Here is a 23,935-nt window from a genome sequence, read left to right as displayed (position 1 = left end):
TAATAAAAAAATTAATTACAGATGTTGTCGAGAATTTGTGGGAATGGGATACGATTAACTCGGACTAGGCTACAATTTCAGCCAAGTTTAGTCACTTTCAGAGGTAAATCCTTTTCAAAAAACTTAGTGTTGAATCATTATTTGTTTTTATTTCAGATTATAGTAATCCAGCACCAAAGAAAGGTTTTTTGAACAATTTGATGGATAATGTACGAGACGAGATGCAGAAAAATAAGGAATTACAGGTTGCACTTGGTAAAGTTGCGAATAAAAATTTAATTGAATAAGTTCAGGAGCATCAACAACAACTGAAAGCTCGTATGCAAGAATTGAACGATTCAGATGCATTGAAAGATGCTAGGAAAAAATTCGTAAGTTGCAAATTTGAAGTTTGGTGTCAAAATTGAAAAAAAAACACGTTTTTTCAGGAACTCGTCGAAAAAGAGACTCTCAAAAGCTCAGAAATCGTGAAACAAAAAGTCGAGGAGCTCAGCGAGCAAATGAAGAAAATGATTCAAGAAATTCAAAAGACAGAAGCCGGAAAAAAGATGACAGAAGCTGGAGAGGAGGCGTTGAAACAGGCAAGAAAAGCGGCTGAACAAATGGAGAAGGTTGCAGAGAAAGTTGGAGATACAGAGGTTTATAAGCAGGTTTCAACGGTAAGTTAGAGGATTTTAAAGGGGGAAAACGTGAAATTTTGGTTTTCAGTCGATGAAAACAGTCAAGGATGAGATCGATAGCATAGCCGATGTCCGAATGTACAGCAGACCTGGTAAGTTTGAACTGAAAATTTGTTTAAATTAACTTTAACCTTTAATTAACAACTTCAAAACTTTCGAATACTATTTTTTAAAGCAAAATGAATAATTCCATAGTTGTCAAGGCCCGGCCCGAAGGCCCGGGTAATTGGCGCGAATGTTAAAATTTAAAATTTTTGAATATTTTTTCGCGAAAAAGTCAAATTTTCGACTATCTCATTCAGAATTAGAAGAAATTCTGAAAAATGATAGAAAATTGTCACATTTTCGATGAAAAATGGAAAAAATTTCAAAAAAAAATTTTGGAAAAAAGTGCCATTTTTTAAAGCCGGGCCTTGAAAATTTTCTACCGGCCCGGGCCTTGAAAAGTATGAATAATTCAAGGTTTTTTTTTTAGAAAATCGCTCAAAACAAACCACAACATTCACTATAAAGTTTTTCCAATCCCAATAATCAAAAAAAATTCCAGATACCCTTACGAAACGTACCGACGGATTCGATTTGGACAAGGACCGTGTTGTTGAAGCCAATGAGTATGCTATTTTTTCCCTTTTAACTCAATAAATTTCCTATTTTTCCAGCGACGCTACCGACGTAACACTCCACAAAGACTCGAAATGGTACACAGGATGGAAAAATTTCTCCGAATCGAATACTTATTATCATAGTAAGTTTCAAAAAATTTAGAATATAATTGAAACAGCACAAGAATTTTAGAACTCCTCGACTGGAAAATCAAATACGAAGAGTCAGATAACATTGCAGTTCGGATGATGAGAGGGGTCACCGAGAAGATTGGAAGCGTTTTCTGTAATTCGTTATTTTATTTTTTGAAAATTTTGAATTTATAATTTTCAGCCGGTCAAAACGAAGTCTCAGAAGTGCTTACAGAAATCCACAAGATCGATGCCAATTTCGATAAACAGGAATGGCTTAGGTTCTGTGAGACAAAGGTAAAAATTGAGGTTTCTGAATTGATTTTTAATAGAAAATGTTCAGATTATCCCGAATATTTTGGAGGCTTTCATTCGCTTCGATATCGAAGTTTTGCAATCCTGGTGTCATGAAAGAGTGAGTTTTTTTTCATTGAAAATGTCTAATTCAAAGCGAAATTCAATTAATTATCTGAGCTTGCAACTATTTCTCTCTTAAAATCTTTGTTTTTGTACATGATTCAGTAATTTCCAAACTTAGACCTTCTCAAAATCCCTACCCAACTTCTCCTATTCCAGGCCTTCACCCAACTATCCACCGTCGTAAAAGAGTACCAAAAGATGCATTGGAGTACGAAGGATTCTCGAATTATTGATATCAATAAAGTAGAAATGGCGACTGGAAAAATGATGGAACAAGGGCCTGTATTGATTATTTCATTCCAAGTTTATATGATCAATGTGACGAAAAATGCAGAGGGAAAAGTTGTCGAAGGAGATCCGGTAGGTTTATCGATTCAATAGAATTTTTAATGTTCAAATGTTCAAAAAACTAATATTTCCTCTTCCAGGACAACCCGAAACGAATCAACCATATCTGGGTGTTGTGCCGTGACGTCGAAGAATACAATCCAGCGACTGCATGGAAACTTCTGGAAGTTCATATGCAGGAGACTCCACTTGCTTTATAAATATCTGTCATGATTTATGTCTTGAATTCTCATTTTAAATCTCGTTTCTTTTCCCTCATTTCCCCTCATATTATAATAGTTTTCTTTTTCTAGGTTAGACTGTTTTTTCTTGTTTTTGTTACCGGAACGGGTGCAGTTTTTTTCCTGTTTTTCTTTCTTTTTGGTTTTTCAACGATTTTTTCCCTTTTCAAAAATGTTTATTGCCGATGAGAACAGACGAATTTGTTATCATAATAAATTCGAAAATCGTTTCATTTCGGAAACACTTCGACGCCGAGTCCTCCAGTTTCAGTAATCGAATCGACGTAAACAAATTGAGTATAATGTTTCAGAAGGCGTTTGATCGAAGTGAAAATTGGCTCGTTTGCAGGTTTAGTGTAATCAAAATGAGCGAGTTGGAAGAAGATTCGAGACGAGTCGGATTCCAGTTTTTTGACGATTGGGTAGTGGCTGAAAATGAGAGAAATTTGAGAGAAACCGATAGAAAAACTAACTGATATCGATGACAAGTATTCAGGTAGCAAACAAACAGATGCAGTGAAATATTCGAGTCTTTCGGTGGTTTCAGTGAATCAAACAACTCATCGATCAGATAGTACGTGGCAAATTGACCCGGAATTCGAACTTTCTGAAAATTAAAGGACGGTTTTTTTCTCCGATGAAGAATTCTGTAAACTTTGAGTATTGTCCTCATTCTAAAACATTTTCTAGAAACTCAAAGCAGCTATATGTTATAATAAAAACCTAGATCTTTAATTTTGTAGTGAACAACTTTTCATTAACTTCCATTCTTTTTGAGATATGTCAGTTTTTCTGTATACAACCACTTTTTCTACGATTGTTGCAAGATTGAAAGCGCATATCTCAAAAACTAAAAAAAGCTACAAAAAAGTGATCAACTACAAAAATGATGAGCATAATTTTTAAAACAATTTACTAGTTGGGACCTTTTTGATATCTCTGCTCGCTTCCGTGATACACCAGTTCTTTGATGTGTTCTCCCCTGTGCTCGCCGCCTTGAGCGCTTTTTGGTGATGAATATCTCAAAAACTAAAGAAGCTATCAAAAAGTTGTGAACTACAAAAATGATGAGCATAACTTTTTACACATTTTACCAGTTGTCAACTTTTTGATTTCTTTGTCAGGTTTTGAGATATACAACTTTGAAACTAGCGAAGTAAGAGTCTAGTTATTACTATCTTTAAAGATACGCATCTCAAAAAGCAAAGAAAATATCAAGAAGATGTTAACTGCAAAATAAAGAAAATAATTTTTCTATAGCTCATCCCTAATTTCAAACAAAAATAGCAGAACTCTACAAAATGCCAAGTTGTGAAAGTCTTCGGTGACGACTTTTTTTTTCTATTTCTTACGAATCTACAGTAACCCCTCTACGCTCCAAACTAAATACTCCAACAACTCCTTTTGAAGTAACTTCCCTCTTGACTCTCAATCATCTCATTTGTGATCTACCTACTCTCTTCAACTACTACTACTTGTTGACCTCTTCTTCTTCTTCTTCTCAACAACTATGCAAATTTGTATTGTTGAGCAAGCAATTCTTCTCAAATAAAGAGAAGAAAAGAGGGATTGAGAGGATCGGTTTGTCTTATTATTACGCAATTAGTACCCTGGGAAGGAGACGAGGGTTACGGTTACAGTACCCCATACCTTTTCCACCTGAACCTTCGTCAAGAAGCCCAAGAAACATCCTTGCTTCATTCTCGTCGCTCCTTCTTTCTTCTCTTCACCAGTATTCTCCAAACTCATCACATACTCTCTTAATTGCTCCAATGCTGGAAATTTTTCTTTTATAAATAAAATTTAAAAGATTCATTCACATTCAGCACGATTCACTGGTGATCCTGCATTGAAAATTAGGGATTTCGGTGCAGAATTTTCTGGGTGATCGTCTTGGAAAGTGCGCTCGAAACTTTCCGATTCGACAACGAACAATTCACATTCATTGATAATCGAACTGAAATTAAAAGAAATCGATTTAAGAATGAGGAGGCAGTGAGGGAGCCAAAAGCGCAGCCAATCACCATAAAAACTCCAATATAAAGGCGTGCCGTTATATTTTTCAACTGATATTCTAAATTCTACACTGATCATGCTGATTCTAATCAGAATCTGATTCAGAATAAGGGAAAATGCCCAGGAGAATGCAAGTGGTGAATTTTGAAAATATGCTGTGGGTGCCGTTATAATACAGTTTTGACGGTAAGCCTAATTGAGGCTGTGATAAGTGCAAACGGCCTGATTTCTCATCGATACGTTTAGGTAACTCTGATATTAGCTCGGCACAGTTCTTACAAGTGCGCTCCACCGAAATGTCCTTGAAAAATGTCTCTTTTTCTTTGAGTCTCTCAGTTTCGCACACTATTTTCTTCAGTTTCGGTAGAGCGCGGTTGGAAGACGCATGTCGTGCTAATATGTTTCACTTCAGAGACACTCACCTATTATCACTATCATCGGACATTGTTTCCTTGGATGTTCAACTGTTTTTTGGTACGAAATATAAGTAACAATGAACTTTGACGGGAATTGGAAATTGAGAGATGAATTGGTGGGGCTTCACGGGTGATTTGATTTTTTTGGTTAGGAATTTCGAATTTTGGAATCGGTGTTTGAATTTCGCATTTTAGGCAGTTTTGATGTCTTTAAATCTGGAATTTCCAGAAACCGATATAGCAGGGAATCTAGGAACTGCGATTTGGAAACTTTGGTAATCTAATATTTTATGTATAACGCAAATCTGAAGCTCAAGGTTTCACGAAACCAAAGTTTAAAAATTGTTTCCGATAACCTAGATAAGACTCCTTGAGAGCCCTAGTGAATCAATGAAGATGTTCCCTCTTATCATAGCCATATAGATCTTATCCGAGTGGGACCTGTATGGCGCAGTTGGTAACGCTTTTGCCACCACGCGCGAACGGTGGGTGGTTCGACACCAGCTGTCTCTTATCCTTTTTTGACCTCTATTATCCATTATCCTGAGATATTCCAATCATTTCTATCCTCCCACACTCAAGAATGCATTTTGCAAATCTAGCACCACACAAAAAAGCCCTTCTTCTTCACTCAATGACTTTCTTTCTCCCTCCTCAACACTGGCTCTTTAGTAGAAGAAAAAGAAAGAAGCAACGGGAGCCCGTCTCTGCGTCTCTTCCTCTCCAACACTCTCTCATCTCTCAAAATCTCCAATAAGAGACTCAGAGTGAAGTGATATAGCACATGGATCAGAGAGAACACAGCAACTGCTTCTGCACTCGCCTCGCCTCTTCACAGGTTTACAGTCCTCCCACACGAGAGAGCGGGCACCCCCGTTTCTCTATATCTCTTTTTACACATTGGAGCTCCCCGAGTCGAGTACCCTCCCCTCCTACCCAGGATTAGAGATAACGGGGATTTAAGAGAGTTGGTGAGACACTCTGACAGTTTGCCAAAGTTCACAGATTGTCTTCTTCTTCAAAGAAGACGGAAAAGAGTGGCGGGAGGTCTTCTTCTCAACGGGAAGAGAAGAAGAAGACGCGCCCCCGGAGAGCAAGAAGAGAGAGAGTGAAATAGAAGACATAGAGAACGGATATGAAAACATGTTCGGAAGGAAACGAAAATGAGGAAGAGGAAGAAATAAAAAAAGAGGAGAAGAAGAAGATCGATTGCGAGGGAGGATATCCAGGGAGAGAGAAAGGTGTTCCGAGTGGGAGCTCATTGCATCAAGAATCATAGGATGCTCAGGGTTACGGTAGTTTGATGCGGGAAGAAACTGCAAAAAAGGTTCTAGGGGTAGTAGGAATCGAACTAGAGAGTTGTGGTGTGCCAATCCAAAATGTAACCGATTGCGCCATGACTCTATCACCTGAGTTAACCAGCGAAGGTTGTAAAGAGCTTGGTTTCCATATAGATTTTCCACTAGCGTTTGGACGCCGGAATTCTGGTTTTCAGTGACTTTTCAGATGAAACAAAAACTCACATAGGAAACAACGGAATCCATAAACCATTGTATACATACAACTTCTCCCTTCCTTCTCTCTTCATCATTCATTTCCACACCCTGAAAACCGGAAACCATAACAAATGTCTGTTATTATATAATGCTTCTTCTCCGTATTCTTCTTCTGCTACCCTTTTTTTCTCCTCGCCCGCTCTCTTTTCTCACTTTCAGCGCAATTTTATGTGTATGATTTACAAAAGCATCAGTTTTCCGCCCCCGTAAACCCGCGAGTTTTCCCAGAAACTCTCTGCAATACAGTACCCTTTCGAATCGTGGCCGGGTGGTCTAGTGGTATGATTCTCGCTTAGGGTGCGAGAGGTCCCGGGATCAATCCCCGGCTCGGCCCACAATCTTTTTTGGAAACCGTCTGAAGAGTTCGGTGTCGATTTACAAGCCTACCACTACCGTAAATCGAGACCAATCTTACTTTATCATTTTGTATCTAATTTCAATACTCCAGATTCTTAATTACAAAAGATCTAACCCCCGAAACCGATCGAATTTCATTATTATTACAGTATTCCACTTGGTGAGTCCCTCTGCGTCTCTCCCTCTCCAACACTATCTCCTCTCATAACTCGTTCCGTCTGGTGCTCCAACTCCACTGTACAACATCCCATGAGAGAGATAGAGAGACAAAGAAAAGGTACGCCTCCTTCCAAAAACTATGGGGGCGGAGTCTGAAGAGGAAGGGAAGGAAGAAGAAGAAGCAAGAAAGCAAAGGGACAGCCAGTCGGCCATCAAACCCAACCCCGAAAGAGACGCACTTCTTCCGATCTTTCTCTCTCTTTCTCTTTTAAATATAACCGTCTTTTCCATTGCCTTCCCTCCACCCCAATACTCGGTTTTTGTGCCTGTTAAGACGGCGGTGATGACGGAATAAGAAAGAGGAAAATGGGAGGTTGAGTTTGCCTATGTGTGCACATATATTTGCTCAGTGCGCACCTTTTCTCCGTAGGTCAAACCCATCCCCATCCCTCTTTTCTTCTTGTATTTCTACATCAGAAGACTGTGTCGAAGTATTCTGAATTCCCAAATCTGAAAAAACTGCAGATTTTCAGTTGTTGTAAAGTTAAAAGTCTATCGATGCACCATTAGGCGAACGGCGATGCACCATATTGAAAACCCAGCTGAATTTTCGAGATTTTATTTTGTGAGAAAAATTGCATTAAAACCTGAAAACCAGTCCCCTAAACCCCTTCTGATCTATCATATTCTCTACGTATTCTACTATTCGAAGAACGCTGTGCCGAGCTGCATACTTCCTTACATGCCCATACTATATCAGTAATGGATATGGAATGTAAAGAAGTATGTAGAACGGTTTTGAAAAACGGCTAAATTTGGCAAAAAGGAGGTAAGTTCTTTTTCATTTGGGGAGAAAAATATTCGAAAATGGTGAAAAGTTTAAAAAAAACTATTCATAGCATTCCCCCGAAATTCTAAGAAATATACAGTTGGAATATTTCTCAAATATATTTTACAACTGATTAGCCGCAATTGGAACAACGGAGACGCTGTCAGGCTCAATTGAAGAGCTCCAATTCCCTTTCCAGACCCGAAAAATGAGTTCCTCGTCAAATATAATCCATAAAATAAAAAACAAAAAGTTGCATGAGGATTCGAACCCCGGAAGTTTTGATCGAGAGGCAAAAATGTTACCACTGTAACTAGTGCAGACTAGCAACGAGAGTGGCGAAGGGTGTAGATGAGCGAAGTGGTCTTGATAAAGATGTCGCTGCGAGGAAGCTTTTGAATTTCAAATCACCAACTCCTCTATCCGAGTTCAGAACCTTCTAGATACCGTATTCCAACTTTCAAATTTAGAATTATTCTTCTGTTTCCCAGGTGATTGATTCACGACCAATAATTTGGTCTCAGGAACACGGCTGCTGCCTGTCTGCTGTCCAGTTGTGCACCACACATCCGCGACCATCATAAAATATTACACCTTATCCCCCTCTCCGTTTTTTCGTTTCTTTTTGTTTCCGATGAGTCTGATATGTCTGTCGTCTCACTCCGTTGCACACTATTTCGTTTGCCTGATTCGAATTAGACTCATTCCTGAAGTTTCTCTCTTTGACGTGGCACAGTGGACGACGGAACTGGTGCTCAGTACACATTGCAAGACAAAAAAAACGAGAGAAAAGACAAGCGGATCATTGGGGATGGAGGGAATGGAATGAAGAAACGGAAGGAAAGAAAAAGAGCATACATGGAGAAACATTCGGTTGATTCATTGATTCTTTGGATCTTTATTGCAGTTTGAAATCGATTTTTTCATTTCGAAATTCCAGATTTTCAATATAAATGTCTTCAAAGTCAGCTTCCTCCAGAATATCATAATGAAAGATTGATGTAGACAATCGTTTTCAGTTATCCTTTTTGAAGTTTGAAGATTTTGGCGACATCATCTCAAATCCTCTTGCTCCCACTTTTTTAGCTGAAGAAGGCACAGAGAAGCTCGAGTGTCTTGTTTCTCTGCGTCTCCCTTTTTCTCTCCATATTCCAGCAAGAGCCATGGACACTAACAGAGTTATCAAGAATCGGAAGTTTCTCCTAAAAAAAGAAACACAGAGAAGTCAGACACTCTCGTTTCTCTGCGTTCACGAATCTCTAGTTTTGACTAGAACTTGAACTCTATCTCCGAACCTTGAAGAGTTATCAATAAGTTGATAACTACAAAAATGGAGATCTAGATTTGATCTACTGCAAAATCTGTACTTCATAATTAGAGGACTACTGACATCATGAAGAACTCTCAAAACTCACAAATTTCATAGAATTTTGAAAATTTTATTGCAACTTGAGGAGTTTTCGAATCTGATTTCCAGGAAAATGTCATTTCTCCGGTGTCCCAGACATCCTCAGAAAATGTGAACAGTGCTGTCGTTATTTGATGATCGGGTTACTGTAGGATTACGGTAGCTACAGTTACCAAGTCTTGGTTCGATATGCGTTGAAACATTTATGGCCAAAAGCCCAAAGCCAGTAGAAATGAGGTGGCTTTGAAGAATATCATACACCCGCTTTAGATTCAAAATACTGCCGACCCAATCAATTTTTTATCTAAATTTCCAGAATATTCCTCTTTCTGAAAAGGCATTTCCCCTATTCCCTCCGCTCCTGCTCTACAAGAGGATACTGCTTCTCACATAATGGTATTTTACAAACTCTGGTATCTCCCTCCTCCCAAAAACCATCAAAACATAATAATTAAAAGAGAAAACGAGAAACACTTGACACAGTGTTCATTCTTCGCTCATTTCATCCCTATTCTTGTATTTCTCTTCCTTATTTTCCCCTTCTCAATTGGTTTCTTTCGTTATGCTTCTTCTTCTTCTCCTCTGATGGATCATCATGAATTAATCCACGAACACAGAAATAGTGTGTGATCTGAAGAGACGACAGAAAGTTTCGGGAATGACCCCGATCTCGAGAAAAAGAAGGGAGAAGCTGTTTCTCGGGAAAAATGAATGGATTCTGGTTTTGGTGTGGTTTTATGTAGTGAAAAATAAAAAGGGATCAAGGATGAAGAATTGGTGGAAGAGAAGGAGATCTAGGTGCTTAAAAAAGTAGGTGCTTAAAAATGATAAGCTGCTGAAGAGAGACGCAGAGAAACGAGGGCGTCTCGTAGTCTGCGTCTCCTCTCACTCTTGCCTCCAACTTTGAATGGATATATCTCGCAAATTAGAAGAGCTAGAAAAAAATTTCCAACTAGTAAGCTGTAGAGAATTTTAAGGAGATCATTTTTGTAGTTGAAAGCTTTTTGATAGCTTTTATTGCTTCTGAGATATACGTCTTCAAATAAAGGTGGAGACACAGAGAAGCTAAAGTGTCTGGTCTCTCTGCGTCTAATCCGTTTTAGGTTTACCAGGTTTTGGAATACTGTAACAGTGTCCAGAAATCTGGAGAAGAGGGCGCAGAGAAGTCAGACACTCTAGCTTCTCTGCGTCTCCTCTCACTCTCGGCAGTTCTGGAACTCATAACTCAAAACGAGAAGAGCTATCAAAAAAGCTTGACTACAAAAATGGAGAGCTAACTTTGGTTCATACTGTATCAAAACTTGGAAAAGAAAATTCCGTACAGTTTTTTTGAATGTAAGGATTTCAAATTCTCTCCCATTTTTCCTCTCCTCCTTCTCTTTTTCCCTCCTTCTTTTTTTGTCTTTCCATTTGAACTTTTCTCACTCATTCCACATCTGCAGATGCACTTTTTCCCATTGTCCACACACCTTTTTTTCTGATGCAATAAAAGAATAACGACCTTCAAAAAGAGAGAAAATGAGAATGTAAATGAGAGAGCAAAAGATTAAAAAGAGAGAGAGAGAGAGGGAAAGAGAGAAAGAGAGAAAGAGAAAAGGAATACGGTAGAGGGGAGATTTGAATTTCGAAAAGTGAGTGTGAAGAGGGAGATGTAGGAGCTGATTCGGGGGAAAAATTGTTAGATTTTTAGAAAACTCGCTTGAAATTTCAATTTTGAGAGTTAGCTTGTTCAGATATTTCAGAAAACGTAATCCAGTATAGCACGCGGAGTTCAGGATTCTAGATAGAGAAATTCAGAATCTGAAATCTGAAATCTGAATCCTGGAAAAAACAATTCATGATTTCGTGATCAAGGATTCCTATGTGTTTTGATTACAAATTCTTTCTTTTTTTTGGATTTGAGATTCAAGAAACTGGAATCTGAATTTCGGATTCTGAACTCTGAGTTCTACATCTTCGAAAGAAGATTCTGGTTTTCTTGGTTACAGAATCATGCTTTTGAAATTCCAGAGCTACCTTTTTCTTATTTTAAAAGTCTCATTTCAATTTCTGGATGCTAAAATCAAGATTTTAAATTTTTTGTCTATATTCCGGAGTCTGTACCGTAAAATTCCCAAATTCAACATTCCTTACTCTACTCTAAACCTTCCAATCTTAAATTTCTCGATTTGGGATTTTGGAAACTGAATTTCAGGACTCAAAAGCCTAAATTCTAGATTCTGAAAGTCAAGTTTCTCGTCCATAATTCTGAATTTTGGATTCTGGGTTTCAGATTCTGGACTCCGGAGCTCAATCCGGCTCCAGTACGTTTCGAAACCAGAAATATTAGCTCGGCGCAGTTCTTACAACTGCGCTCCACCGAAATGATCTCGAAAAATGTCTTTTTTCTCTGCGTCTCTCAATTTCAAACACAATTTTCTTCGGTTTCGGTAGAGCGCGGTTGTAAGAAGCGTGCCGTACTAATGTCTTTGGTTTTTTTTCGAACCAAGGGTCCTATAATGAATTCGGTTCACAAAATGCTGAATCCATAAGGAGCGCCATCAACATCATCTGATACATCAAAAGAATCCGTTATTGACATTATCCTTTTTTGTCTCTCTCTGTCCCACAGCTAATACCGTTCATTCTTCCTATTTGAACTATTCCGATGACTAAATAGAACATACAAATATCTTGTGTCGGTGTCCCTTTTTCTCTTCTTTCGGAATGTGTCATTTGCATTTACACATGTACTTCTACACAACTAACATGACTAAAACCAACATGACGTCGGTTTCCAAATATTCCTTTTTTTTGTTTCTCCTTTTCTGGAGGGACGACTTTGGAGGTGACTAACAATAAGGAAAGCATAACGGTAGTTGTGATTCATGAGAATATCGAAGGTTTCGATCTATTTTTATAAGGGGAGACAGTTTTTGAATACACTTGGGAAGCTTGTTACAGACTCAAAGTAAGTGGAATGGTTTGATAACTGTAAACTTTGACGCCATGAAAAGTGTGTGACAAAATCGAGAATATACAGTACCGGACAAAAAGGTATCAACTTTGCCTGTTTTTAGTTGAAAATGACCAACTTTGAGAGTGTGCCATAGGAATTCGAATGGTCACACCAAAAGGATTTTTAATGGATCATATAGATCAAGGGTAGAGCTTCATTTTTGTAGTTGACAGCTTTTTTGTACGGACACTCCCTAGAGAGTTATGGTCATTTTAAGAGGATTGCACTGAAATGGGTCGATTTCAGAGAGAGATTACTTTGATATGTAACTTGCCAGGGAGTGTCCGTACAAAAAAAGTTATCAAACGACCAGAAAACTTTAGACTTGTCACGGGCCGGGGTGGGCCGAAATCAGAAAAAATCTCGGCAAAATTTTTGATTTTTTTTGTTGAAATTTTTGAAATTTTTTTGGAAAAAGTATTTTTTCGACTAATTTAAAACTTTAAAATTGAATCAAAATGTGAATATGCATGATAATTTAAGCATTTTTAATCTTTTTTTTTCAAAAATTAAAAAAAAAAGGTTTAAAAAAGGGTACCCCCTTTTGAATCCATTCAAAAAAAAAACTTTTCGATCGTATGTATTTTGTTAAAAATGAGTATTCTTTATTGATGAGAATAAAAAGTATTATTTAATTTTCTCCAGATGAGTAGACAAGAAAAATGTGAAAATAACCTTTTTCTCATTCCATTTTTTGAATTCAAATAAGGCGTTCTTCCCTTGATCATTGTGAATACTGTATCCACGAAACAATATGATTTGCCCTTTTATAAATACAGTGCGCGTCATAAGTATAGCGCCCCCCTCGATTTTGGCGTTTCTGGAATTCCCGCAATCGGCATGAGAAAATGGTTGATGCCATTCGATCCGGCGTCTCAAAAAACCTATACTGAGAAGTTTTTTCGAAAATTTCAAAACATGTCCCCAGCTCAATCACAGGTTTTCTGAAAATCAGCCGCGTCAAAAGTATAGCGCCTTTTTTGATTTAGTGGCTGGGAGCGCTGGAAACCGAATAAAAGGATGGAATTTGATTATAATTAGTTGTCGCTGACTCATTTCTGTTATTTCCTATCAAAATTCATCCGAGAAACCGACTTTCTCCGGCGGAAACTGCTCAATTTACCAAACTATCCTATTTGAGACATCTCCAGGATTGTTATCGATTGGTAATTTTGTAAAACGTGAAATCTGATATTGAACATTTGTCAAAAATACACTTCTGGGCTTTGTGCTACATATTAGTGATCAATCAACCTTTTTGAGGGCCATTTTCCATCTAGCCGGCTCGATCAGTGTGACTCCTTGAGATCTGTTTTAGGCATCAGATGTGAACATAGGCTCATAGCGGAACAGATCATGACTTTATGGAACAGAAAGGAGTCTGAATCACTTGTGAGAGATATTTTTAAGACTACCGTGACAAAAAGTTATGCTACCTACAGTCAGCTCCGGAGTTACAGCATCTCAACAGACCTGGAGCAATATCCTCACACTATCAAATAGTTGCTCATAACAAACCCTGTCTCCACAGAAGATATACGCTTCGAACAACTTCAGGATGATGTGAAAATATTAAAAATGAGATTATCAAACAAAATCAAATATTTCCCGAGAAGAAAGCACTGGAAAAGATGTTTCTTGATTACTCTTGAAACGCCTTCGTGTAGGCTAAAATCAAGCATGTTCATTATTACTGTGTGAGCTACACCGTCACAACTGGATACTTGTTCAATGTTTTTTGATAAAAAAACAAGTTGACAATGTTCTTCCCAGTGTATCTAATTTCATTACAAAGTTTGAAGAACTGATTTTATCGATTCTGTGAAGCAAAGTTCACATCTGATGCCTAAAACAGATCTCAAGGAGTCACACTGATCGAGCCGGGTAGATGGAAAATGGCTATCAAAAAGGTTGATTGATCACTAATATGTAGCACAAAGCCCAGAAGTGTATTTTTGACAAATGTTCAATATCAGATTTCACGTTTTACAAAATTACCAATCGATAACAATCCTGGAGATGTCTCAAATAGGATAGTTTGGTAAATTGAGCAGTTTCCGCCGGAGAAAGTCGGTTTCTCGGATGAATTTTGATAGGAAATAACAGAAATGAGTCAGCGACAACTAATTATAATCAAATTCCATCCTTTTATTCGGTTTCCAGCGCTCCCAGCCACAAAATCAAAAAAGGCGCTATACTTTTGACGCGGCTGATTTTCAGAAAACCTGTGATTGAGCTGGGGACATGTTTTGAAATTTTCGAAAAAACTTCTCATTATAGGTTTTTTGAGACGCCGGATCGAATGGCATCAACCATTTTCTCATGCCGATTGCGGGAATTCCAGAAACGCCAAAATCGAGGGGGGCGCTATACTTATGACGCGCACTGTAGTGCTTTTTGGAGTTTTACTGTATCCAATTCTTCAATCACTGCTTTTTCATCAATGTCCGATGAGCTGGAAGTTCGTGCCACTGACAGGGATTCCACATTTATATCACTTCTCTTCCAGTTTTTCAGAAAGAAAATGAGGTCTTCGTCCGTGAAAGCGGTACATTTCGAGTGGATAATGGGACAGCTGGAATTGAATAAATAATGTATTTTTGGCAAATTTAGAAAAATTACTTCAATTTCAGCAAGCTATTGAAATGCATTGAACACACGACATGAGTATTTTTCGTATCTTCAGACACCCACCAACCAGGATTGAAAACCTCACACTGGATATTAAACTCTTTCTTTGGTTTAGAATATTTCAGAATGTTTTGCAGTGATTCCAAAGGTTCGTAGCAATGAACACTCAGCTTATCGATTGAAGTTCTCCTTGATTCAATCCATTTTATTACTTTCTCATTATAAGACTTTTCCAATGAAATACTATCAATAGAAGCGTTGAATACTTCAATGACTGTATCAACCCATTTCAAAAACTCATCGTTGAAGTAGCGTTTTGAAATCCAATATTTCGAAGTTGTCCGGTCTGTTTTTGAGTTATAGTCATTTGACAACCAACATTCAGTCGTCAGATAACTGAACTCATGAGCAATAGTAAATGGATAGCGTTCGTCAAAATCATCGACATAGAGAGCTTTCCATTCGGAATTCTTCTTCACTGATTCTGTTTCTGGTCTCGGATTTTCAAACTTCACTGTTAACTTCACTCCAATTCCAATATCAACTTTTAAACGTAACGGCTTTGCAGGTTTCATCAATTTGCACTTGGATTTAGACACTTTGGAGCATAGAGATAACATCAGTCTAAAAATGCTAAATTCTAGTTTTATATAATTCAATCGGGACTGCCTATACTTATAATCAATAATTTTTACAAACTTGACACGGACCGGGTCAAAATGGGAATTTTTCTCGGCCGGCCAGGGATTTGAAACTTAAATTTTTTGAACTAAATTTTGAATTTTTTTGAATTTTTCGAATTGTTTTCCAAAAAATGTCGATTTTTTGACTATTCTTCAGAATTCAATAAAAAGCTAGTTATGCATCAAGAAATTTAATTTTTTGGGTGATCTCTCCTCTCTGTTTTCTCTACGTAATGGTATACTCTCGATAATTTGGCAGATTTTTGATTTAAAGAAGCCCAAGGCTAACTTACATTTGAAACGGATTCATATGGTGAATCACTTTTTCTAGCGGAAGAAGAGGAAGACGGAACAAAAGGAACGGAGTAGTCATATGATGATATTGAGCGATTTTGATCCAACTCTGCAGGGAATTGACTTTGTATGCCTCTGGGATATCGCAATGGAGCGCAATTGAGAATGTGATTCCAGATTTTCAGATTTCATAAATCATTTGGGGCAAAATTTCACTTCATATTCAATCAATCAAAATACCTTATTTCAATGTTTTTATTGTTTTGAAAATTCAAAGAAAAAAACAAAAAAGTGTGGTCATTTCAGCGCTAGCCAGAGGGAAAGATTTTGGGTATTTTTCAGTAAAAATGCAAGATGAGCAATCTACAAATTATTAGTAGAAACTTAAAATAAAGAGAGAATTGAGCAAACTTCTGGAGGAAAATGGAATTAGGAAAATAACTTATTTAGGGAGTCGTTATATACAGCTACAAAATTGAAAAAAAACGGGGGAAAGAATAGTTGGGAGAGGCACTATTTTAAAGCGAAAGAACAGTGGATCATCAACAAAAAAACATTGAGAGAATTGAGGGAAAATGGCCGAGATGAATAGTAAAAACAGGAGACATTTTGAATTGAAGCAAGCACGCTCTACTGATAAAACTCTGTAGGTTACAGTGACCAAAATAGGTCATTGTAAGTAAAGAGAGTGTTATCAATAGAGCTCACTTGCCACAATTCTACTCAACTACTAAATGAATATCTAACATCCACCTCCACCTCCGAGAAGTGACGGCGAAATCGTGAAATCTGTGGCAATGTGGAGTCCGTGTTCAACGATATGCACATCTGGATTGATGATTCCGATTGGAAGTGGAAGATTTTGTGGAATTGAGATAGCGATTCCCTTTTGGAGACCGTCGTTGGCGACCTGGAATGATGAAAAGTTTAGATGTGACGATTCAAAGAATTCCAGAAGCTGAATACATATTCGAGAGCTCGTACTCGAAAAACCAGGATTCAGATTCCGGAATCAAGAAACCAGAATTCAGAATTCAGAAACCAGAATCCAGAACTTACTTTTAGAATTAAAAATTCGAACAAGTTGGAATCCAGTGTTACAGTCCAAATACTATCTAGTCATCTAGAAACAGTGTGCCTACAGTGATATTTTTTACGATAGCTGAAGCCTACAGTAACCAAATAGCTACAGAACATAATTGTACGGAATGGGCTGTTTAATTTTCCCGAATCCAAAAGCGGAATAAAAATTTCAAAATCCGGAATTTAAAAAACCCCGAAATTCCGGACAACTAAACTACAGAACGACTAGAAATTATAGTAACCTGGATACGGTATTCTCACAAGATTCCAAGTTTCAGATATTGAAAAGTCTTTGAAAATTAAACACTTTTAATTATTGATTATAAATTCTGAATCCACTCTCTCCTTCTCCTCATCCTCACAAACCTTCTGCAACAATTCCTTTCCGAGATTTCCCAAATTATCGAGTGCATCCTGTGGAAGACCCAGCGATCCAGTTCTATCCGAAAGATGAAGTTGAGTGATTTCAGCAGTTCCAGACAGTCTTCCTCCTCCGATTCTAGCTGTCAAAACGACGGTGGCAGCGATTGTGATTGTTCCGACTTTGGTATTGGTTTGATCAATGTAGATGTCAGCGTCGGCGATCAAATCAAGAGTCACCATTCCTGAGAGAATAGAAAGTTAATAGTTAGGTTGGAGGGGATTGACTAACCTCCTTTAGCAGAAGAAAGGATAACAGATGGAGCACGAACAGTTCTGATTTGAACAGCAATCTTCTTATTCGGGTATTTCTCACGAACGGCTGGGAGGATGTCTCCGAAACAGATTCCAAGATCGGCAAGTCCTGAAAAAGAAGATTGAGAAGAGTTTCAAAATTTGAAGCTTTGTTACGGGGGTCACTAGTTGTTCAACTTTTAACAAATTTATATACTAGCAGAGTTGCATGGAAGTGAAAAATTCCCTATCCGAATTCGGTAGTCGGAAGTCGGAAATGAAAAGACGCCCGGAAGTTGGAAGTTGAAAGTCGGAAGTCGGACTTAGATTTTTTCGCAAGTATTCAAAACTTAGAAAAATCATAAAATTCGCGAAAATCAGTGGAAAATTAGTTTTTAGCTGAAGAAAAACCGGTTTTCTGTCTTTTTAGACCATTCTCCATCTATTTCTGCGAAATTTATTTTCGTAAATTCCACAGTTAAGGAATGACGGAACTCGGAAGTAAAATTCCTTAACCGGAAGTCCTAAGTCGGAATTCCATGCAACTCTGCTATTTATGTAGATCAAATTCAGAACTTATTTTTTTAGTTGACAAAATTTTTCGAGCTCTCGCAGTTCTGGAGATAGGCATCTTTAACGATGAGGCCACATGTTGTGAAATTAATTTTTGTGACTTATTTTTTGTAGATACGCATCTTTTCTCAAAACTTTCTCAAAAAGTGCGGTAGAGCGCGTTTGCTGTATGAACAAAACCCTCCTTACCAGCAGTATCCTCTTGGCGTCTTCTTCTCGAATCTCTCATTCTCTTCGATCTAAGTCTCGTCGTCTCATTCGTTGCTCCAATAATCTCTGGATCAGTAACATGTGTTGCCACGTGTCTGCTTGGTCTCACAGAAACGACAATCGTCGAATTCGAGTGAACTCCTCTTCTCAGTCGGTACTTTGCCTTCTCCTTCGCCAAACGACGTCTTCTTCTTGCTTCTTCTTCATCCAATTCTACAGTACCTCCATCCAACTCATCATCATCTTCAGAGCAAGTTGTCTTCAGAAGTTCTCCAATTTTTGGAGTCTCTGGGCCAATTCGGAAAGACAAGAACTGCTTGCGATGGAGCCAATAGAAAAGTGAGTTGACAGTGTAGTCAGTGACAATGAACTCAGCCATTTGTCCTCCATAATATGGGAATTGAGTTGGGAATGGTCCGAATGGAGTGCCGCCTTGTCCGTATGGAGAGAATTCTCCTGTCAGGTCGATTGTGTAGTCATTTGAAGTGGCATATGACTGCATATATTGGAGAGAAAGATACAAGTCGTTGAGTTTGCTCATATCCAAATGTCCGGCAATTTGACGGAGGAAAGAGGCTGGATCATCACCAGAACCACCGGCAGCAGAGCACTTGGAGCAATCTGGTGGAGGTTGGACAGCGACTGGACCACCGGCCACCTGGAAAAATGGGATTATGGATTGGATTTTTCAGATTCTAACTTTGCTTAGGGTCTTATTTTTAAATTTTTGAAATATGCTAACTTAAAGATGGAAATGTAGAAATCGGGGAGACGGCTTCTCTGTGTCTTCTCCTCTATCAGCGATTTGTCTTTTGCAGTCACTTTTTCTGCCCTCAGACGACTTTTTAAAAAACGTTGTCAACTGCAAAACGATAGCTCTTGAAATTTGGCACATTTTTGTAGTTGACAACTTTTTTATAGCTTTCTTGACTTTTGAAATATAACGGTTTAAAGTTGAGCGTCGTTAAGATAGTGAGAGGGTGAGAGATGCAGAGAAGTCAGTCGCCCTCGCTTCTCTGCGTCTCTCTCCTCTCTTCTTCTCTCGCGGCGTTAGGCGCTCATCTTTGAAGCTTCGTATCTCTAAACCTAGAAGTGATATCGAAAAAATGTTAACTGAAAAAATGTAAATCTAGATTAGATCTTTAAAATACATATAAATTATATAATTAGAAAACTGAGATAGTTAATAAATATCCTTTTCAACATCATATCTCAAAATCTATGATATCTATTAAAAATATTAGAATTTAAACTCACAGTTGGTGGTGGTGGATATCTTGGGTTAGCTCCAACATTCGAGTACGTGGCAACTTGTCCTTGCGACTGGTATTGTCCAACTCCAGCAGCTCTGATAGTGGCCGCATACATTCTCTGTCTTCCGATTCCCTGTGGAAGTACCAAATGTTGAGTGATATTTGTACTTCTTGGATAACGAAGAGCTTGAAGTTGTTGAAGAGTTCTGACAGCTGCTGCCTTTCTTGTTCCCTCTGTGTAAGCAGTTGTAGGGATCTGTGGGGCTGGAGCAGCTCCTCCGACAATAGGAGTGGCTGGAAGGGATGATGGAGCAACTTGAGTTGGTTGTGGGTTGGTGGATGGAATGAATACTGGGGCTTTTGGACAGGTAGATGGACACTGCAATGGGAAAATTGTTGTTTCATTATCATTAAAATTTTTTATTTAAACAACTCACATTTCCGCCACCTCCACCTCCGCTTCCTCCGAGTCCAAGAGCTCCTCCGAAGAGAGAAATCATCTGTTGAAGAGCAATAGTTTGTGGGAGAGCTCCGAGTTTGGAGTTGAGTTTCTCGTTGATAATGTTTGGAAGTTGGCCGCAAACTTGTCCAGGGATCATTTGACGGACTTGGTTTGAGATTTGGCTCTGGAAAAGTATATTTCACTCGAAATCAATTTAAAAAAGAAACTCACTCTGAACTGACTGTTGACAATATCTCCAACTAATCCTCCATTCTCAATATAAGCGTCAGCATATCCAATTTGCATATCACATGACAATAAACGGACATATGGACCACGTGGACCTCTTTCAATAGCCAGCTGAACAGTGATTGTTGCCTGATGAATATTCAATTGGACGATTCCAGAAAGGGCGATTGGAAGGAGGACGACGACTTGTCCACCCAAGTTTCCAGTTACTCTGAAACGAGGCGATTGTAAAAAAGAAAGAAGAAATGAGCTATTCTCACCCCAAATCAACATTTTGGACTTGAAGAACAATTCTGTTTGGTGGTGCCGGGTAGAGGACGACTCTTTGTGGACATCTGTATCGGGATACGTAGAGATTGTAGATGTTTACGCATCCTTGTACCTGGAAATGAAGGCAAGTTATAGCAAAATCTAATTTTCCGATGAAAACTATTAAGTTTTTGACAGCCTGTACAGGCTACGTAACTCTATCCTAGATGGCTCCATTTTTAAAAATTTTACATGCATTTTGTAGATCAAAACTATTTTTAGTTGAAAATTGTTTCATAGCTCTTCCAGTTTTCGAGATATGATGGTTTGAAGTTGAGTTGCGTATGGACGAGAGAGGATTAGGCGCAGAGAAGTCAGCCGCTCTCGCTTCTCTGCGTCCCCTCTCGCAGCGCTAGGCGCCCATCTTTGAAGCTTCGTATCTCTAAGCCTATAAGTGATATCGAAAAGTTTCTAACTGCAAAAATGTAGATCTAGATTAGATCTTTAAGATGAATGTGAAATTGAAATGATGGAACAACAGCTGACCTCAGGAGACACTCTCAAAGTTGGCAGATTTTTGGACTGAGAGTTAACTAGATGAAATCGCTATATCTCGAAATCTAGAAGAGCTGTTTAAAAATGATCAACTATAAAAATAAAGCTCTAGACTTGTTCTACAACATATCAAAAACTCAATCCCACGGGACTGTCTGTGTCTACGTGACACCTTCTTCTTCAACATTTTTACCCCTCCCTAATCATTGAACCCCTCTTCTCCATCCATTTCAAATATGTTATTCTCAAAAATCAGAAGCCGATCGGACACAAAGAAGGGGAACAAGTTTTCCACCCCTTTCGACCTGTTACGTAATCTTTTTCTTCTTCTTTTTTCTCTCACTCCGTAGACTACAATAAGCCTCCCCTCAAAAAAAGAGATACGACCATGATGATCGAATTGAATTGAGAAAAGGTGATTAGGTGATAAAATTCAACCCGAATTTCCAGTTTTTCGGTATTACATATATCTGTTATGTAACCATGAAATGAGAGACTGTATTACGGTATCGGGGCGAATGGGGTGCTAACAGGAAATGTGAGAAACAAGCAATTTAAGAAAAAGAGGAAAGTGTATTACGGTACGAAATGGAACATTTCGAATGGCATGTTTGTTACAGTGATGGGAAAGTTTTGCAGTTGAAAAGAGAGAAACTTGATATGAAGAGTGTAAAGACTACAGTAGTCTAGGGACAGTAGACTACAGTAACCACGAATTTCAAAAAAGTTTTCGTGTTTTTTGAAAGTTCTCATTCAGAACTAGAAACCTAGGTTCTGGAATTTAGGCTCAGGATTTTGAATTTCACATAACAGTTAAAGAAACTTGGAATCCAGGAGCGTAAATTCGAAATATAGATTGCTTTACCTACAGTGACCTAGGTATAGTAAACTAGTGAGTACAGTAATCCGAACACTGTAGATCTGGTTCCGAAACCCCAATTTCATAATTTAAGTTTTTTTTAGAATCCAATGATCAGAATTCGTTACTTTGAATTTAGAACACTGTATTCTGAAACCGGAATCTTAAACTTAGAATTCGAAATTCTTATTTCAGATCCCCCGATTTCTTTCGGAAACTTCAAAACCCTAGTTTCAAATGTTAAAAAAAAACCTCACTCACCATTGGAATACACTGTGAAATCGGTGGAATTCTAGCCTTCTTGATCTCAGAATTCAGAAGTCCAGCCACCAAAGTGCTTGCATATTGGAAGGCTCTAGAGTTCAAACGAGCACGAATTCCAGGGTATCCACGTTGTCCTTGAAGGAGGATCGGGTTGAAGTCGGGTCTGAAATCAGATAAATTTTATTTCAAAGTCTTCAAAGAGACATGACTCACCCCGATGCAAAAGATCCGCCGGCTCCTTGAACCGATTGAATCGCTCCACCTTGTTGACCTCCAGCATAACCGCCGGATTGGCCGCCGGAACGGACGGTGCCTATTAATAGGCAAATCGATATTAACTTCAACATGGAACCCCCCGAGTGACCTGAAAATGATAAGGAATGAAGTGGGAGAGAGAACTGAAACTGAAAGAACAAAGCGGCTAGAAAAAGGGACACCCCAGAATATGTGTAACTTCCAATTCGTTCCTTTTAATAAAAAACCAGTTAGCCACTTTTGGTAGCTACTGAAGACGTTTCGGGAGGGGACAATGGAAATGATTCTCGAGACAAAAAGAGAAGCTTGTTACGTAACAGAATAGGGAAAAACACTTGAGTGAAACTGATGACAGAGAGAAGATTAGAAATGTAGTTTGGGTTTTGAAAAAAACAAAATTATATGGAAAAGATAAGGTGAGCAATCTGAAAATGGTCACAAGATTATGAGTATAGGAAATCTTGTGACTTTTCAGAAGATTCCTCAGGGGATAGATGATTCAACTTCTAGAAAAACTTTGGATTTCAAGTTCATATTTTCTGATTTTATTGAAACTAGATTTTTGCTACTGTTCTTTGAAAATGGTAGATTAATAAATCGTCCGTTTTAAGATAGCTCTACTTTTTTCATCCTATCTTTTTTATTGAGTTTGCACAAAAAAATTGTCAACTGAAAAATTGATTCGCGTAAAATTTTACAAATTCTATTAGTTAACATCTTTTGTATAGATATATGGCTTGTCTAGATAAAATGACTTGAACTTGCGCCGTGCAAAAGCAACGGAGAAGGGTCGAGGCGACTAGGAGATAGGAGGATCATAGCTCGAAAGGTATTAAAGATATAAAAAGTTGTCAACTAAAAAAATGGAAAACTAGACTTGATCTACGTAATGCCTATAAATTTGAAAAATTGGGACGCTGAGCAACTTAGATACCCTAGATCAAAGTTTACTGTAAAAACTGTTGCACTGAAAGTAGAGTGTCTTTGAGAACTCATATCTCAAAGTCTACAGAGGCTAGAAAAAAGTTGTCAATTACAGAAATGAGGATCAAGATTTAATCTAGATAACAAATTGAAAATTGGAAAAGTGGAACAACAAGAAATTTCAATAAAACGACTCGAAGGTGAATTCTACAAATCGAAATCATTTTTTGGTTTGAAACGTTCAGCGAAAACCTCTCAATACGTAATTAAGTGGTTGTTTACCTTTTCCCAAACCAACAATTTCTGTTCTATAGTCTTCAGAAAAGTTCAAAAATCCAAAAAGAAGTTCCTCGCCAAAAAATATGTAGGCGGCAAAACACGAATCATGAAAAAAGAAGCATACGAAAAATGATGGAAAAGTCTGATCTCACAACAAAAAAAGGAAAAAGAAACCGCAATTTTGCATCGTCGAAAGCAGGTATTTTGTGACGATGGCGCAATGCAAAAAGGAGGAGAAAAAGTAGGAGGTGGAGGGCAGAAGTGAATTGATTGATCATCAGAAGAAAAAGAAGAAGACGAACGGCAGAAGAAGTGAAAGTAAGGAGGGATGACGAA

The 23,935-nt window shown here is 38.1% G+C and overlaps 4 protein-coding genes across 4 annotated transcripts; 1 reads left to right on the top strand and 3 right to left on the bottom strand.

The window, feature by feature from the left end:
• Window positions 1-21: 21 nt before the first annotated feature.
• GCK72_002689 (uncharacterized protein) lies at window positions 22-2,382 on the top strand (the record flags this gene model as incomplete). Its single annotated transcript, XM_003111834.2, has 12 exons — window positions 22-103; window positions 157-245; window positions 294-371; window positions 429-659; window positions 709-772; window positions 1,228-1,291; window positions 1,340-1,425; window positions 1,476-1,568; window positions 1,617-1,711; window positions 1,758-1,829; window positions 1,991-2,194; window positions 2,263-2,382. The coding sequence occupies 12 exons, from the start codon at window positions 22-24 to the stop codon at window positions 2,380-2,382; spliced, it is 1,278 nt and encodes a 425-aa protein (XP_003111882.2).
• Window positions 2,383-2,633: 251 nt separating this feature from the next.
• GCK72_002688 (uncharacterized protein) lies at window positions 2,634-4,864 on the bottom strand (the record flags this gene model as incomplete). The annotated part of the gene is made up of 5 exons (XM_003111905.2): window positions 2,634-2,832; window positions 2,877-3,010; window positions 4,054-4,178; window positions 4,224-4,360; window positions 4,842-4,864. 5 exons carry the CDS (start codon window positions 4,862-4,864, stop codon window positions 2,634-2,636), a joined length of 618 nt encoding a protein of 205 aa, XP_003111953.2.
• A 9,651-nt stretch (window positions 4,865-14,515) lies between these two features.
• GCK72_002687 (uncharacterized protein) lies at window positions 14,516-15,393 on the bottom strand (the record flags this gene model as incomplete). The annotated part of the gene is made up of 2 exons (XM_053723549.1): window positions 14,516-14,717; window positions 14,837-15,393. 2 exons carry the CDS (start codon window positions 15,391-15,393, stop codon window positions 14,516-14,518), a joined length of 759 nt encoding a protein of 252 aa, XP_053592194.1.
• A 1,099-nt stretch (window positions 15,394-16,492) lies between these two features.
• Window positions 16,493-22,488, bottom strand: GCK72_002686 (uncharacterized protein; the record flags this gene model as incomplete). Its single annotated transcript, XM_003111869.2, has 10 exons — window positions 16,493-16,660; window positions 17,200-17,438; window positions 17,486-17,617; window positions 18,250-18,928; window positions 19,528-19,902; window positions 19,961-20,149; window positions 20,197-20,425; window positions 20,475-20,596; window positions 22,139-22,304; window positions 22,355-22,488. The coding sequence occupies 10 exons, from the start codon at window positions 22,486-22,488 to the stop codon at window positions 16,493-16,495; spliced, it is 2,433 nt and encodes an 810-aa protein (XP_003111917.2).
• Between the last annotated feature and the right edge of the window lie 1,447 nt (window positions 22,489-23,935).

Source organism: Caenorhabditis remanei, chromosome I, assembly GCF_010183535.1.
Source record: "Caenorhabditis remanei strain PX506 chromosome I, whole genome shotgun sequence".
NCBI lineage: Eukaryota > Metazoa > Nematoda > Chromadorea > Rhabditida > Rhabditidae > Caenorhabditis > Caenorhabditis remanei.
Note: the sequence above shows the minus strand (reverse complement) of the source record. Positions and strands in the feature narration are given on the sequence as shown.